Source organism: Liolophura sinensis, chromosome 6 (assembly GCF_032854445.1).
Source record: "Liolophura sinensis isolate JHLJ2023 chromosome 6, CUHK_Ljap_v2, whole genome shotgun sequence".
Lineage (NCBI taxonomy): Eukaryota > Metazoa > Mollusca > Polyplacophora > Chitonida > Chitonidae > Liolophura > Liolophura sinensis.
The window spans coordinates 36,185,253-36,198,553 of record NC_088300.1 but is presented as its reverse complement, the minus strand read 5'-3'; the positions used below and the strand labels follow the sequence as shown (position 1 = coordinate 36,198,553).

The window sequence follows — 13,301 nt, the reverse complement described above, 5'->3', positions numbered from 1 at the left end:
GAATACTACCTGTGACACACAGAATCGATATCGAGTCCTGTACTGGAGTCTGACAATCCACTGCGGATGTTAACAAAACCTTGAGTCCGTACCTGTAAAAAGTGAGAGCTTGAACCAGTTCCTATAATAAGATTTCAAATTTTCAGGCTTTTCCAAGCCCAAAACTCACATTTTCCACAATAAATACAGCAATGTACCATGACCTTATTAGTTCAGCTAGATAATAGCTAAGTAAATGACTTTTCTACTTCCTTTCTATTTCCAAGCTTTTCAAAGTTTTCAAGATTGTATGAAACCTGCTATAAGCACCCCCAGTCCGACCTTCATGACCTTAACGAGTCTCAAGGAGTCTTGACTAAACAACCCAAGATAAAATTACTCTGTAGGTCGTAAGATTAAAATCCAGTTATAAACTTACTCCCGTGAGGAAGTACATACATGTACTTGTTTCACATTATAATTATAATACATGTACTAACAACTGTAAGTTTAAGAGCTGAAAGGTGTTGACCATCACCTTCAGCCTTGCTACATGTAATACTATGGCATCGATCTTTCATATGGTAGTCCTCGATCAAAATCACAGAAATAGATCATAGAAAGTAAATTACAAATACATTTCATAAAGAACTAGAGGTGGGAAATTGTTTATAACCTTTACAATGTCACACCACAGTGAAGAATTGTGACCACGTAGTTTTGCAGAATACAAAATAAGCAGTTGTCAATTTGTTTGGAAAGTTTGATAGTTGGCAAAGGTCGGTGGTGTACCTGGGCACCCTTTCCTTAAGACTGACTGCCATCTTGTAAGCAAAAAATTCTTGAGTGTGCCGTGAAACTGTAATTAATTTAAAGATAATAACAAAGATTATCTGGATCTTGACTAGATGGAATGGCTGAGCTGGGTTCTAGCCAGTTTCTAGCCAGTCATTTCCTGTAAAATGATGATTGACTGATTGGTGCCCATTCAAGAAAATTTCACCAATACAACAGCAGTCAGCCATGTCAAGTTTTAAGGGTGAAGGAAACCAGAGTGCCCAGAATAAACTGCCAACCTCTGGCAAATAACTTCCCAATTGTGACAGAGTGATAGCAATCCATAATCGTGGATGTCCAGTGATGTCGAATGAACATAATGTAAGCTGAAATGGCCCTATGAAATGTAGTGAGAACAATGGAGGAAGGAGAATTCCCAAGAAAATATTTCATGAAGTCTTCATGGGGAGCCCCTGTGGTCGAGTTGGTTAGCATGCCAGCATAGTGTAAATACCCAGGAGCCTCTCACCAATCCAGTCTCTGTGAGTTCAAGTCCAGCCCACGCTGGCTTTCTCTCCGGCCGTACGTGGGAAGGTCTGCTAGCAACCTGTGAATCGTCATGGGTTTCCCCCGGAGAAAATCGTTGTCGGTTTTCTCCCACCATAATGCTGGCTGCCATTATGTAAGTGAAATATTCTTGAGTATGGCGTAAAACACCAATCAAATAAATAAACAAATAAAATGTTAACAAAGAATAAACATTCGCTGTACTAAATGTACACCTACATGTACCTCTATATCACTGATATCACGTAAGCTCTTGTGTACTACGTACAGGCCAGTTACCAAAGGGGTAGGGGAATGAAACATACATGTTGTATGGAACCAAATTTTTTATGTAACAATTACATACACCAAGCAGGCCTGGAACCAATGGCTATATGCAAAAATATGTCAATCATTAAAACCAAAAAAAAAGGGAAATGAGACAAAAAAATCCTGTTCATATAATTAGTTATCTGGCAATACTTTCCCTTTACTGTCCAAGTATTTGGCATGATCTTCAGGTTTTAAACACCAAGGTGTGACAGTTAAATCACAGCTAAGCATGATATTCATTATTGTCAGAGGAGCCCCGTCTATCGTCAGTTTCTTTAGGCTCTGTACCTTGTATTGTACAGTGTTCACCCCTGTCTCTCTGTCACGCCGTCTGGTAATCTGTAGGTGGGGAAAACATCCCAGCAATTATAAAATGACAGGCATGGATTCTTGACTACTTGAGAGATGTACTAAGTATGGACACGTATTCCTCATCTTGAAGCTATCCGAATATACATGTGCATGATACTTTACATCATATTTAAGAATAGTTTATTTCCGCATTGAGGGTCATGGTGATACATAACAGAACTAGGGAATGGCCTTGCCATGACTTTTCAAAACCTCCCAATTTATATAAATGTTGCTTAGCTTAATATATTCATTTATTGGAATGTTTCATGCCATTTTCAACAATTTTTCACTTATACAATGGCAGTCAGCACTATGGTTGGAGGAAACCACAGACCTTTGGCAAGTCACTGGCAAACTTTCCTACATGTGACACAATACCGGTGGAGGACCAGTGGTTTTCAACAGATTGTAAATTGTGCTAACTGTGATCGCAGGGGAAATTTTTACCTCCAAACTTAAGTATGAGCTCAATGAGATCTGAACACATGACCTTCCTCATAGGTCAAATTCAGGTTTGAGCACTCTTAACAACTCGGCCAGACCTCAGTGACAAAATGTACGGAGAAACACACATTTGGATACAGATTATGTTTATGTATGTCGAATGAGGACATCTTTTTTTTTTTACCTCTTTTTGATTGAAATAACGCTTGTTGTCTCTGGACCTCTTACGTCGGTCATGGATGTGGTGAAATGTCTTCTTACCGGTGGTGATGCCCTCTGGTCTATACACCTGAACATGAAATACACGAAATGTTTATATGTTGATGGCATCAGTAAAAAAGTGGGGTGTGTTATTAGGCATATGAACAACACACTAGGCATATGAACAACACATTAGGCATATGAACAACACATTAGGCATATGAACAACGCATTAGGCATATGAACAACACAAGATCTGGTTTATATTAAATGTATTCACATTCTTATCACGCATGAAAATACACAGCTAAATTATAACTGTTCACAAACTAACTGTTCTTTTAATAAATACAAGGTACCGAAACCTTACGTAAATGTGAGAATCACTGAGCGTTTAAATTTAAATCTTAGTATGTCTGTCATCTAATCAGGTGAAAAATAATTTAAACTTCACATACACACATTTCTAGTTAGTAAAATTTAAGCAATTTGAACAGTATTATGAGGCGTATTTGGTCACAAATTTGTGAAAACATGTAAGTCTACATAAACGGTAAGTTCTGAACAATAAACATAGGTTATAGGTATATACAAATCCCCATTCCTTACTGTCAACTTGGCCTGCTTCATGCGGACAAAAAACTCATCGTCTTCTCTGCCCCACCCCCAGTACTTGTTTGACATTCCATCCACCTGTCAATCAAAAACAACATTTAATAGGCAACTGTCAGTCAAAACAGGTAACCATGGAGAAATCAAAAGATTTGCAATGTAATGTTACAATGAGGACTTGCGTTATAATTAAGAGCTCTGTGACACAACTATGCCAGAGAATGTTATAAGAGTAACTCTGAAACAAACATAGTGGGACAATTTGCATGTACTTTGGAGAGCAACCTTCTATGTCATATTTGAACATGCTCAGTAAATTTTCATGTATACATTAACTGTAGAAATTCAGGATGAATTGGACCTGCTAAACAATTCATTATTGCTCCAAAAAAGAAAATGGCAGACTCCTGGAGGTGATATTTTCTGAAAGTGCATAATTTGCCCATCCTAATTCTTCAAAATTTTCACATATAAAAGAGTAACTTTCAGTGCAATTTATGCACATTTTTCATTTGATTTTGGAGACAAAACTACATTGGTTGCATTGGCCAGTCTCAGGGCTTCACAAAAAGCATAATTTTATCAGTCAACACAGAATAATGCCTTCAGAATATGCTTGAATAAACGTCTTGCAAATATGCGAAAAAGCGGAAGAATTACAGTAATTGAGGAAAAATGCAAAAAAATTCAATCTATATCATGTAAACCAAAAATGTATGCTCAGTTTTTGGCGTGGTAATCCTGTATAACGAGAAAAGCCTGGGAATTCCGGATGCATCAAACAGGATGCCTATGCATTGTCAGTGTAACAAAGCATTCTGTATACACACATATCCTGAATGAAAGACTTCCATTCACTGATTCACTTCCATTTCAACAAAGATGTATTGTCAACAGACTGCAAGCCGACTGTACCGCAACATCCCGAAAAAAGCTCATGTCATCTAGCACTCATGCCCCTCGCTAAGTGTACGGCCCTCGTCAAAAATCTGATCAACCTGTCACATAGTGCGACTCTCACTGCACAGAGCTCATCATCACTGTTAAAACTATTAACATTGTCTTCCATGTACTCTACTTTCATGGAATTTAAGGGTGAAATAGATGTATTCTATTTATTTATTTGATTTGATCAAGAATATTTCACTTATACGATGGCGGCCAGCATTATGGTGGATGGAAACCGGGCAGAGTCCGGGGGAAACCCACGACCATCCGCAGGTTGCTGGCAGACCTTACCACGTACGGCCGGAGAGGAAACAACCGCGTTGCTGAGAGACTGCTGGGTCATCACGCTGCGCTAGCGCACTAACCAAATGAGCCACGGAGGCCCCTAGATGTATTCTAGATTCTCCAGCACTTTCAACATGTTCAAGGACTATCTGATTGAAGTCAGTCCATTTCAACATAATACCAATGTAATACTAAGCTTGAAAAATTAACTCAATTTTTATTACTTTCAACGTCAAAGAAAAAACAAAACAGTGCCTTCAAGAACTAGTGGGAATTGTGAAATAAATAAATCTGACACGACACCCCAGCCTCATATTGGCCCAGCAGTTTATACTGAAGTATTAGGTATGAACCAAACTTGGATAAGACGCCAGCACTAGTGTGTGTAATTACGTTTAAATATCCTCAGTTTTGACTGGGGAACCCCAGTGTCCCATGCTCTGTACTTTACGGTGCAGTTTCACAAAGTGGCGTACAACATTTTTTACCGTACATTTGTCGTACAATATTTTGTATGTCACCATTACCATCCCACTGTCGTATATGTGCTAATATCGTACATGTGCAACATCTTTGTGAAACGGGGCCCATATTAACTTTTTTAATAGACAATCTGAGTAAATCACCATTTCATGCTATTTTAGCTATACATGGGCTAAAATGTTGAAATTGTTGTTTGATACGACAGCAGTGTCATCAGTGTTACCTATACTGACAAATACTGAAAACACAAATTATACCACATAGCTCTAGAGGGACTCACAGGAGAATAGCTCTCCCCATACCTTTAAAAACTGGTCCCTTGTAAGAAGCAGAATACCACCCACAAATGTGGGGTAATGATACAGAGGGTGAAGCTCAGGGGCGGCTACATGGAAAGGTCCTTCCTTCGGGTAACCATAATCCAGGTCAAAGTTCAGAGGTACAAGGTCAACATCATGCATGGCAATGTAATCAGTGTCATTGGCCGACTCCAAAAACCCAACATTGATAAGGGAAGCACGGTTAAATCTGAAAACAAGAAAATATTGATAGGGTGAGGTTTTCTTTTCAGAAACAATTTACCACGTACACAAAATTATTTGTACAATTTGAAATATCTTAAAATATTGGGGTTAAAAAAAACTTTAAAAAAAGTATAAAAACTGGGCAGAGAATAGGGGGATCACCTGCACAGTCTAGAATTTCATTTCCATATCCTGGCTAACACAATGACGTACCCAAGAATCTACATTATATATGTTATTTATTTACTTGCTTGGTGTTTTATGCCGTACTCAAGAATAATTCCCTTATAAGATGACGGCAGGCATTATGGTGCAAGGAAACCTGGCAGAGCCTGGGGGGGAAACTCAAAACCACCCCCAGATTATTGGCAGACCTTTGCATGTATGACTGGAAGGCCAACACAAGCTGGAATTGAACTCACAGTGATCAAACTGGTGAGAGCTTCCTGAAACATAGTGCTGTGTGCGCTCGCTGAACATGCGGACACGGAGGCTGGTATAGTGTACTGGCCCTAGAAATGTACTACACACTAGGGTGGTCCAATAACTTGCTCTATAGAGGTCTATATAATGAGGGTGAAATTATAAGTTATCCGCCTGTTGAGAAGGGTATATGGGAATTCACACCCAGGGTTCACATCCCCATATATCCTTCGCAACGCGCAGATAACGATTTTGCCCCTACAATATTTATCAAACAGAAAGCCATTCTTGAGTATGTATGAGTATATGTAAAGCTGAGCTAAGAAATATCATGCAAGCTAAATTACATGCAAATAGGGCTGTATGGTGGCGTGACGTCACGATGACGTGCCATGGAATGCAGCGTCACAAAGAAACGTTACTTCGTTGAACCCGTCATGCTCATTTACGTCACAATGACGCACCATGAAATGCAGCGTCACAAAGAAACGTTACTTCGTTGAACCCGTCATGCTCATTTACGTCACAATGACGCACCATGGAATGCAGCGTCAGAAAGAAACATTACTTCGTTGAACCCGTCATGCTCATTTACGTCACAATGACGCACCATGGAATGCAGCGTCAGAAAGAAACATTACTTCGTTGAACCCGTCATGCTCATTTACGTCACAAGGACGCACCACGGAATCAAGCGACACAAAGAAAACTGACGTCAGTCGAACTCGTCATGCTGTGCTAAAACATCTCCATAACCATCGGACAACGATTTTGTCTCCAAACGCCATTACAAAGCCTACTTCAATTTTAGGTAGGCTATCTATATACCCTTGGGGGTTCATTCCCAGTGGGCTTTATCCGTGACCAGCCCTAACATGTGTCAAGATCTATTGTGTAAGCACGCTTTGATCAGAATGGCAATCATTCTATTAACCAATCAGATCAAATTTATTCCAACAATCTATATATAATGCATGCACTGTCAACTAGAAATTAAATGAGTGAAGACTGCTAAAGCAAAAACTTAATTATATGATGAACCATGTAACTGAATTTAATAAGAACCTCTGCGATCTATTCATCTTTTGTAAACATTTATGTTCACTTTGCATACCGGTATTCAGAAATGTACATGTAGGTATATGTAGACCTTTCATGTAGGATGAATGTAGCAACTTTCGCCGTGGCAGAGAACATATATATAGGGGGCCTATATAGGCGTACTAGTAGCCCTTATCTTGGGCCTTCGTATAGAAAACAAACTGCTAGTTGAATTAATAATTGTCCATTCCTTAATGATAAAATTAACTGGACCAGAAAAAACGCAATCATAAAAAATTGGGCCGTTATCTCTGCGATTGGCCTGAGAAAAGTTTAGAGCTCACCAGAGACGACGTCACTTGGCCTAGTTAATGCAGAATGTATACTGGATGCCGATGAACGGGTAGTTACAGCGGTTACACCTCAAGTTTGACTTGAGGTGACTAAGACAGAGCTAGTTTGACTAGGCTTTGTTCATGATGAACTGGCAGTTACAGCAGCGGGAAGTTTGACTTGAGGTGACTAGACAGATCTAGTTTGACTAGGTTTTGTCGATGATGAACTGGAAGTTACAGTAGCAGGAATTTTGACTGGAGGTGACTAGACAGAGCTAGTTTGACTAGGCTTTGTCGATGATGAACTGGAAGTTACAGTAGCGGGAAGTTTGACTGAAGGTGACTAGACAGACCTAGTTTGACTAGGCTTTGTCGATGATGAACTGGAAGTTACAGTAGCGGGAAGTTTGACTGGAGGTGACTAGACACAGCTAGTTTGACTAGGCTTTGTTGATGATGAACTGGAAGTTACAGTAGCAAGAAGTTTGACTTGAGGTGACTAGACAGAGCTAGTTTGACTAGGCTTTGTTCATGATGAACTGAAAGTTACAGTAGCGGGAAGTTTGACTTGAGGTGACTAGACAGAGCTAGTTTGACTAGGCTTTGTTGATGATGAACTGGAAGTTACAGTAGCGGGAAGTATTGAAGGAGGTTGTATTCCAGGCACACTAGGCTTTGTTGATGACATACCAGCAGTCATGGCTTTCCTCATTACCAACTTTTCACCCTTGGATACAAACTGATACACAGCAATGCTCGTCACACTTTTGTGACCTGTACCTGCCATAATTTGAAGTTGAACTGTGACAGTATTGTGGCCCCTGTGGCACGGATGCTGTGATTGGTTTATATATGAGAATCCCGCACAATGTATGGACAATTCCTTATATCTGTGTGACTTACCTAAAATTATCAATCTGATTGATGACAAATATCCTATGACGAACTTTTTTCTTGGCAAGAAATTCATGAAGAAGAGGAGCAAACTCAAGCAATTCCTCAAGTCTATCTCTGAATGGTATAATGACCGCTAGCTTGTGACGTCCCCATGTAGGGTTATCTCCCTTGTCAGGTAGCTCTTCCCCGTAAGTTGCAGCTTTGTCATGGACACTGGAATGAACATTTCTGGCTTCATCTCTAGCTGTGTCTTGTAGTGGAGTAAACGCCAAATAGAGGCAGACAAGAATTGTCAGTAAAACACAGAGAAGTAAACATTTTACTCTCCTCATTGATCTGCCAAATATTCTTGCCATTCATTACCCTGTGGTACCCAAGTCCCCAACCGTATGAGACTTGGACAGGTGGGCAAGTATCTTCTACAGGTCAGTGTTTGGAGATTTTTCGATGTTTAGAAACCATAGTTTTGTTGAGATAACAGATAAGTGCAGCCATAGTTTGCCAGACCAAAATCAGACCATCCTTTCTGGAGTTTCTTCACTTACTGCAAGCTGAGCACTACCACAGTGGACAAGAGGTAACCTACAAAACAAAGAAACAAACAATCACTGAAAGTGTGAGAAAAATCTCTACATTATATATGGTTTAAAACAACTTATTCCACATGTATTGAACCTCACCTCAGTAACAAATGCAGATAGACTAGCTCTGTAGGGCTGTGATCACGTATACCATCATAGCCTGGTCATGTTGATCACCTTGAAAACCTCTATACTCCTGTATGGTCTAAAATGGATTGACGAATTGTTAGGACCATTATTAAAAAGCATCTGTCTGTACTTTAAGCTGTCAATTCCAGGTAGGCGACCCCATCTGGCAAAACTGGTTGACACTAGTTACCATGCTGGAATGCCAACTCCTCACAGTGCGGAGAAGTGAGATAACCAAGGGGCAACTTTCTGGTCTAGTTTTGCATGCACAGGCACTTGGAACCGAGTAAAATAAAATACTACAATATACAACACCCTGGGATAGTAGGTTATTATATTATAGTAGGGTACCATATATTGTGGCTTTTTATTTTTGTGTTTACATGACTGACATAACTAGCATATTTTGTCCAGAAACTTTTCATTGATAAATCTTGATTGCAGGTTTACACAAGGTCATTAGTGATGATACTGATTATAAAGGAAAAGCTAATGTGTGTCACATGGTTTTGCAAGTCGAACTTAACATGGATTTGCATTCCAATATTTGTCGGAGTTGGAATTTGTCAAATTTTGACCAGTTTTAGCTAGGCCCATGTGTATTTACCAGTGATGTCACATGGGGGACACTAACATGTACCTGGTATTAACAGATTAACAGATTGGGAACACCATGCGAAGTAATGATGTATTCAAAACAAGCATATGGAAAAAGATGATGGTATATGCAGCCCTAAAGAGTCACACATATAGGCCTATATATATAGGCCTATACATATAGGCCTATACAAAGCAAAGGGGTTATTTTAATTGACAACAACACTTTTCGCTTGGGTTCGAGCATCACCTATAACATTTTTAGCCACATCATGATGGTGTCCCCTTTTTTGCTGGCTGGTGTCGACTTATTTACACATATAAAATCCTACATACATATATATACCAGTGGCATCGGAAGCAGTACAGACGGCACGGCCATGGCAGTACCACTTTTCATGAATAAAATAAAGGATAAAATAAAGTAAATCAAAAGTAAAGTCGAACCAATTTAATGGCGGCCAACAAAATGAAGGCTCATGCATACAAGCATGCACTGTACATGATGTTAAGCACATCAAACGATAATGGATCTACGTGAAGACTAAAAACCCCATAAAATGATTTCCGGACATCTCCAGCTGTCTAGCATCACAAAGCTTACAGAGCATATGCGGCCCCTGCACCCTCGCCGTTCATGCTGGGATAATCAACAAATTGCCGGATCACTTTTAATTTGCTCTCGATGCGCCTGTACACACAGCGGACAGCTCTACTAGGCTGTTTGTAAACAACATAGTCCCATACAGCGTCTAGCGTCTTTAGAGTTTTGACACTAACAAAAATCGTACTCATCAAAGATCCAAGTCGATTGTGTTTGATAGCCATCTTTCCACTGCTCCAACAATGAAGCAGGACTATGACATGCGCATAGCTGCTAAAGACGGTGGTAGTGGCCGAGAAGTGTCTGCTGTGGAAGCCTTCATGGCTATGATAAATCTTTTCTAAAGCGAACAGGGACATATGGTGGCAGTGTGGTGGGTGCGGAAAGCAGATGTTTCGGTTGGTGTCTTTTATTTGCACGAGACTTGTTTGATAACAAAGACAATCGACCTGAACTTTTGTTGAGTACCAATTAAACACTGTTAGGGTCGAGACTTCAATGACGCTAGGCCTGTATAAGAAAAGGAGTTCAGTTGGAGTCTAATGCAGAGACTGATAAAGATAGAGAGAGGTGGTTTGTCCTGTTTGTCCAATTTCACGTTAAGGGCTTCTGGTATCTGACCTTATAAAAACGACACATGCCCCATAGAATTAGTTATAAATTCGAACTGGCAGAGATGTTCTTGTAGCTAGTACGTGTATATGTATATTTGATATTGCGCGAAGCCCAGATTTCGCTCTGATGATTTCCAACAAACAACTACATGAGCTGCATTAAACTCCTTCAAAGTGGTCGGTGATTTCGCTAACCGATGGATTCTTATTCCTTTCGAGTGACAGAAATAAAAGTAGATGGCTAATCCATCAGATAGCATAACTTACAACAAGTGACAAGTGATATCATACACGTTGATCCTGTCAGTGGTTGTCACTCTCCACGATGTGGTTACGAAGGTCATTCTCCTTACAAAAATCTGCCGGCGTGAAACGGAAAAGGGCGATGTTGTCCGATCAATGTAGACTGGCATGTTGGCCTGTGAGCTCTTTTAGTCTGGCAATCGAAGGCCTTTTGCTTATTTAGCTATAATTAATGCTAAGAGTACATTAGAAGTTGTGCATATAGATTGCAGAGTCCTGTTTTGTGTATAGGCTACAGTGTTAATAAACATAAAAGCGTGATTGAGGAACACTCCAAATATTAGCCTATATACATGTGCATTCCTATTGCTAATGGCGAGGCTAACGTAGCTTCATACATGTATACACGTTGGCAGTTCCTGATATACATGTATACGCTAGCAGTTTTTCAGCTGGCTTGGATTAATATTTTTGCAGTCATGGTACCTTGACTTAACCGTGACCGAACCGACAATGGAATTAATCTTGGAATATTAACATAAACAATTAATGAACATATAGGATTTGACACCATGTATTTGTAGACATAAACGTGCTTTATGTCTTCCGACATCCTCGGACCCTCTGGACTGCTTAATTATTCACCCATGTGTGTTTGGGCCTACCTGTTTCCTTCCGGCTTTATTACTTGGGAGTATGTAATATTATAATATAATCCCTTGATTCTGGTTGACAGCCCGAAAAAAAAATTATTTGCAAAGGGCTTCCACTGATATTATGAGGTACGCGCCACCAGCGCACACTTTGGGGCCTCGATACATGGACTATATGCATGTCAAAGTAAGGCCTACAGTGGAAAGTGGGGCCTCCGTGGCTCAGTTGCTTATCGCGCTAGCGCAGCATAATGGCCCAAGAGTCTTTCACCAATGCGGTCGCTGCGAGTTCAAGCCCACCCCAACGATTGCGCGAAGCAATGGAACGATAGCGCGAAGCAATGAAGCGATAGCGCGAAGCAATGGTACAACAGCGCGAAGCAAATGGAGCGATATGGATCGATTAAGCGATGACACGATCATAACTTACTATGTGCATTCTTTGGTAATTATTGACTGTTTTAAATGGAGATTGCATCAAGTTTTATTACGTACTTTCATGGTTAGTTCACATCTTGCCTGAAGAATTCATCCCAGGGGCGTCGCTAAGGGTGGGTTGTTTGCAGACGACACCCTAATGTGAAGAAATGAAGAAAAAACTACTTTATCAATGAGCCACAGAGAGAAAGGGGAAGAGGGCGTGAAAATGAAAAGTGTAAGAAATGCATGCACATGGGCTTACGTGTTGAATTCATGAATACTTGAATGATTTGGCTTTAATGCCACGTTGGCTGTATGTCAGTATATTGTGGCGAGAACACTCAGGCGAAGGAAATATCCATGAAAAATTTTCTGGCAAAAGTGGTTGATCGTTATAGACATCTTTAATAAAGTAAACTTAATGTATAAATCATGAATGTAACTACAAGCTGGCACAATTTTCTATATATACCAACTTCGGTAATTTTACTGCGATCATTGCTCACAATGCAAGCAAAGTAAACATGAAAGTTTAATAAAGGTTACATAGGAGGTGTATTTTATTGTTTATTGTGATGGAATGGTCAAGCGGTGTGTCTAAACCTGTCTATATAAGACACGAGAATATCATGTGATATAAGCGACCCCTGATCCCTGATGTCAGTGGGATGTATTGAAATTCCTTTTAACCTCACTCGCGACACCTATGTATCTACACGTGACCTAGTTATTGAGAAATCCCAGTTATTGAGAAATCTCAGAGGTCCTCAGGAAAGGGGTTTGAAGTGGGTCACACTTGCAAACTGTCACACCCTATATAGAGTAGGTAGAGGAGGGTCAGCAGACCTAATGACCCGACCATTTAGTGCATGGTCATGGCATTTCTTGTTCATGATCTTAACTATAAATACACTATACACTATATTATATATATTCATTTATATTCTTGACTGGTGTTTTACGCCCTACTCAAGAATATTTCACTTATACGACTGCGGCCAGCATTACGGTGGGAGTAAACTTTACACTACAATTAGAAGGAAGTTATACTTGTATGATGAAACCTTTCCTTTCGAACGAATGCGGGAAGGACCATGCTAGGTCAGGTTGGCCTTTTTAGATTTCTGTGCACTGAGTATTACATATAAGATAAAATTAACTTGTGGAATGTCACAGCATTACAATACTGAAAATGATATCTGGGAAATGAAAGCTTCCCGAAATTGAATTAATAGAATGTGTGTGTGATATTTAACAGAATAATCTGTTGCAATATCA

The 13,301-nt window shown here is 39.9% G+C and overlaps 1 protein-coding gene across 1 annotated transcript; it reads right to left on the bottom strand.

Moving 5' to 3' along the window:
• Window positions 1-190: 190 nt before the first annotated feature.
• On the bottom strand, window positions 191-11,020 carry LOC135466876 (beta-1,4-galactosyltransferase 7-like). Its single transcript, XM_064744630.1, has 6 exons — window positions 10,975-11,020; window positions 8,189-8,764; window positions 5,265-5,490; window positions 3,244-3,327; window positions 2,618-2,722; window positions 191-1,974 (listed from the first exon to the last, which is right to left on the bottom strand). The coding sequence occupies exons 2-6, from the start codon at window positions 8,536-8,538 to the stop codon at window positions 1,768-1,770; spliced, it is 972 nt and encodes a 323-aa protein (XP_064600700.1). The 5' UTR covers window positions 8,539-8,764; window positions 10,975-11,020; the 3' UTR covers window positions 191-1,767.
• Window positions 11,021-13,301: the final 2,281 nt, after the last annotated feature.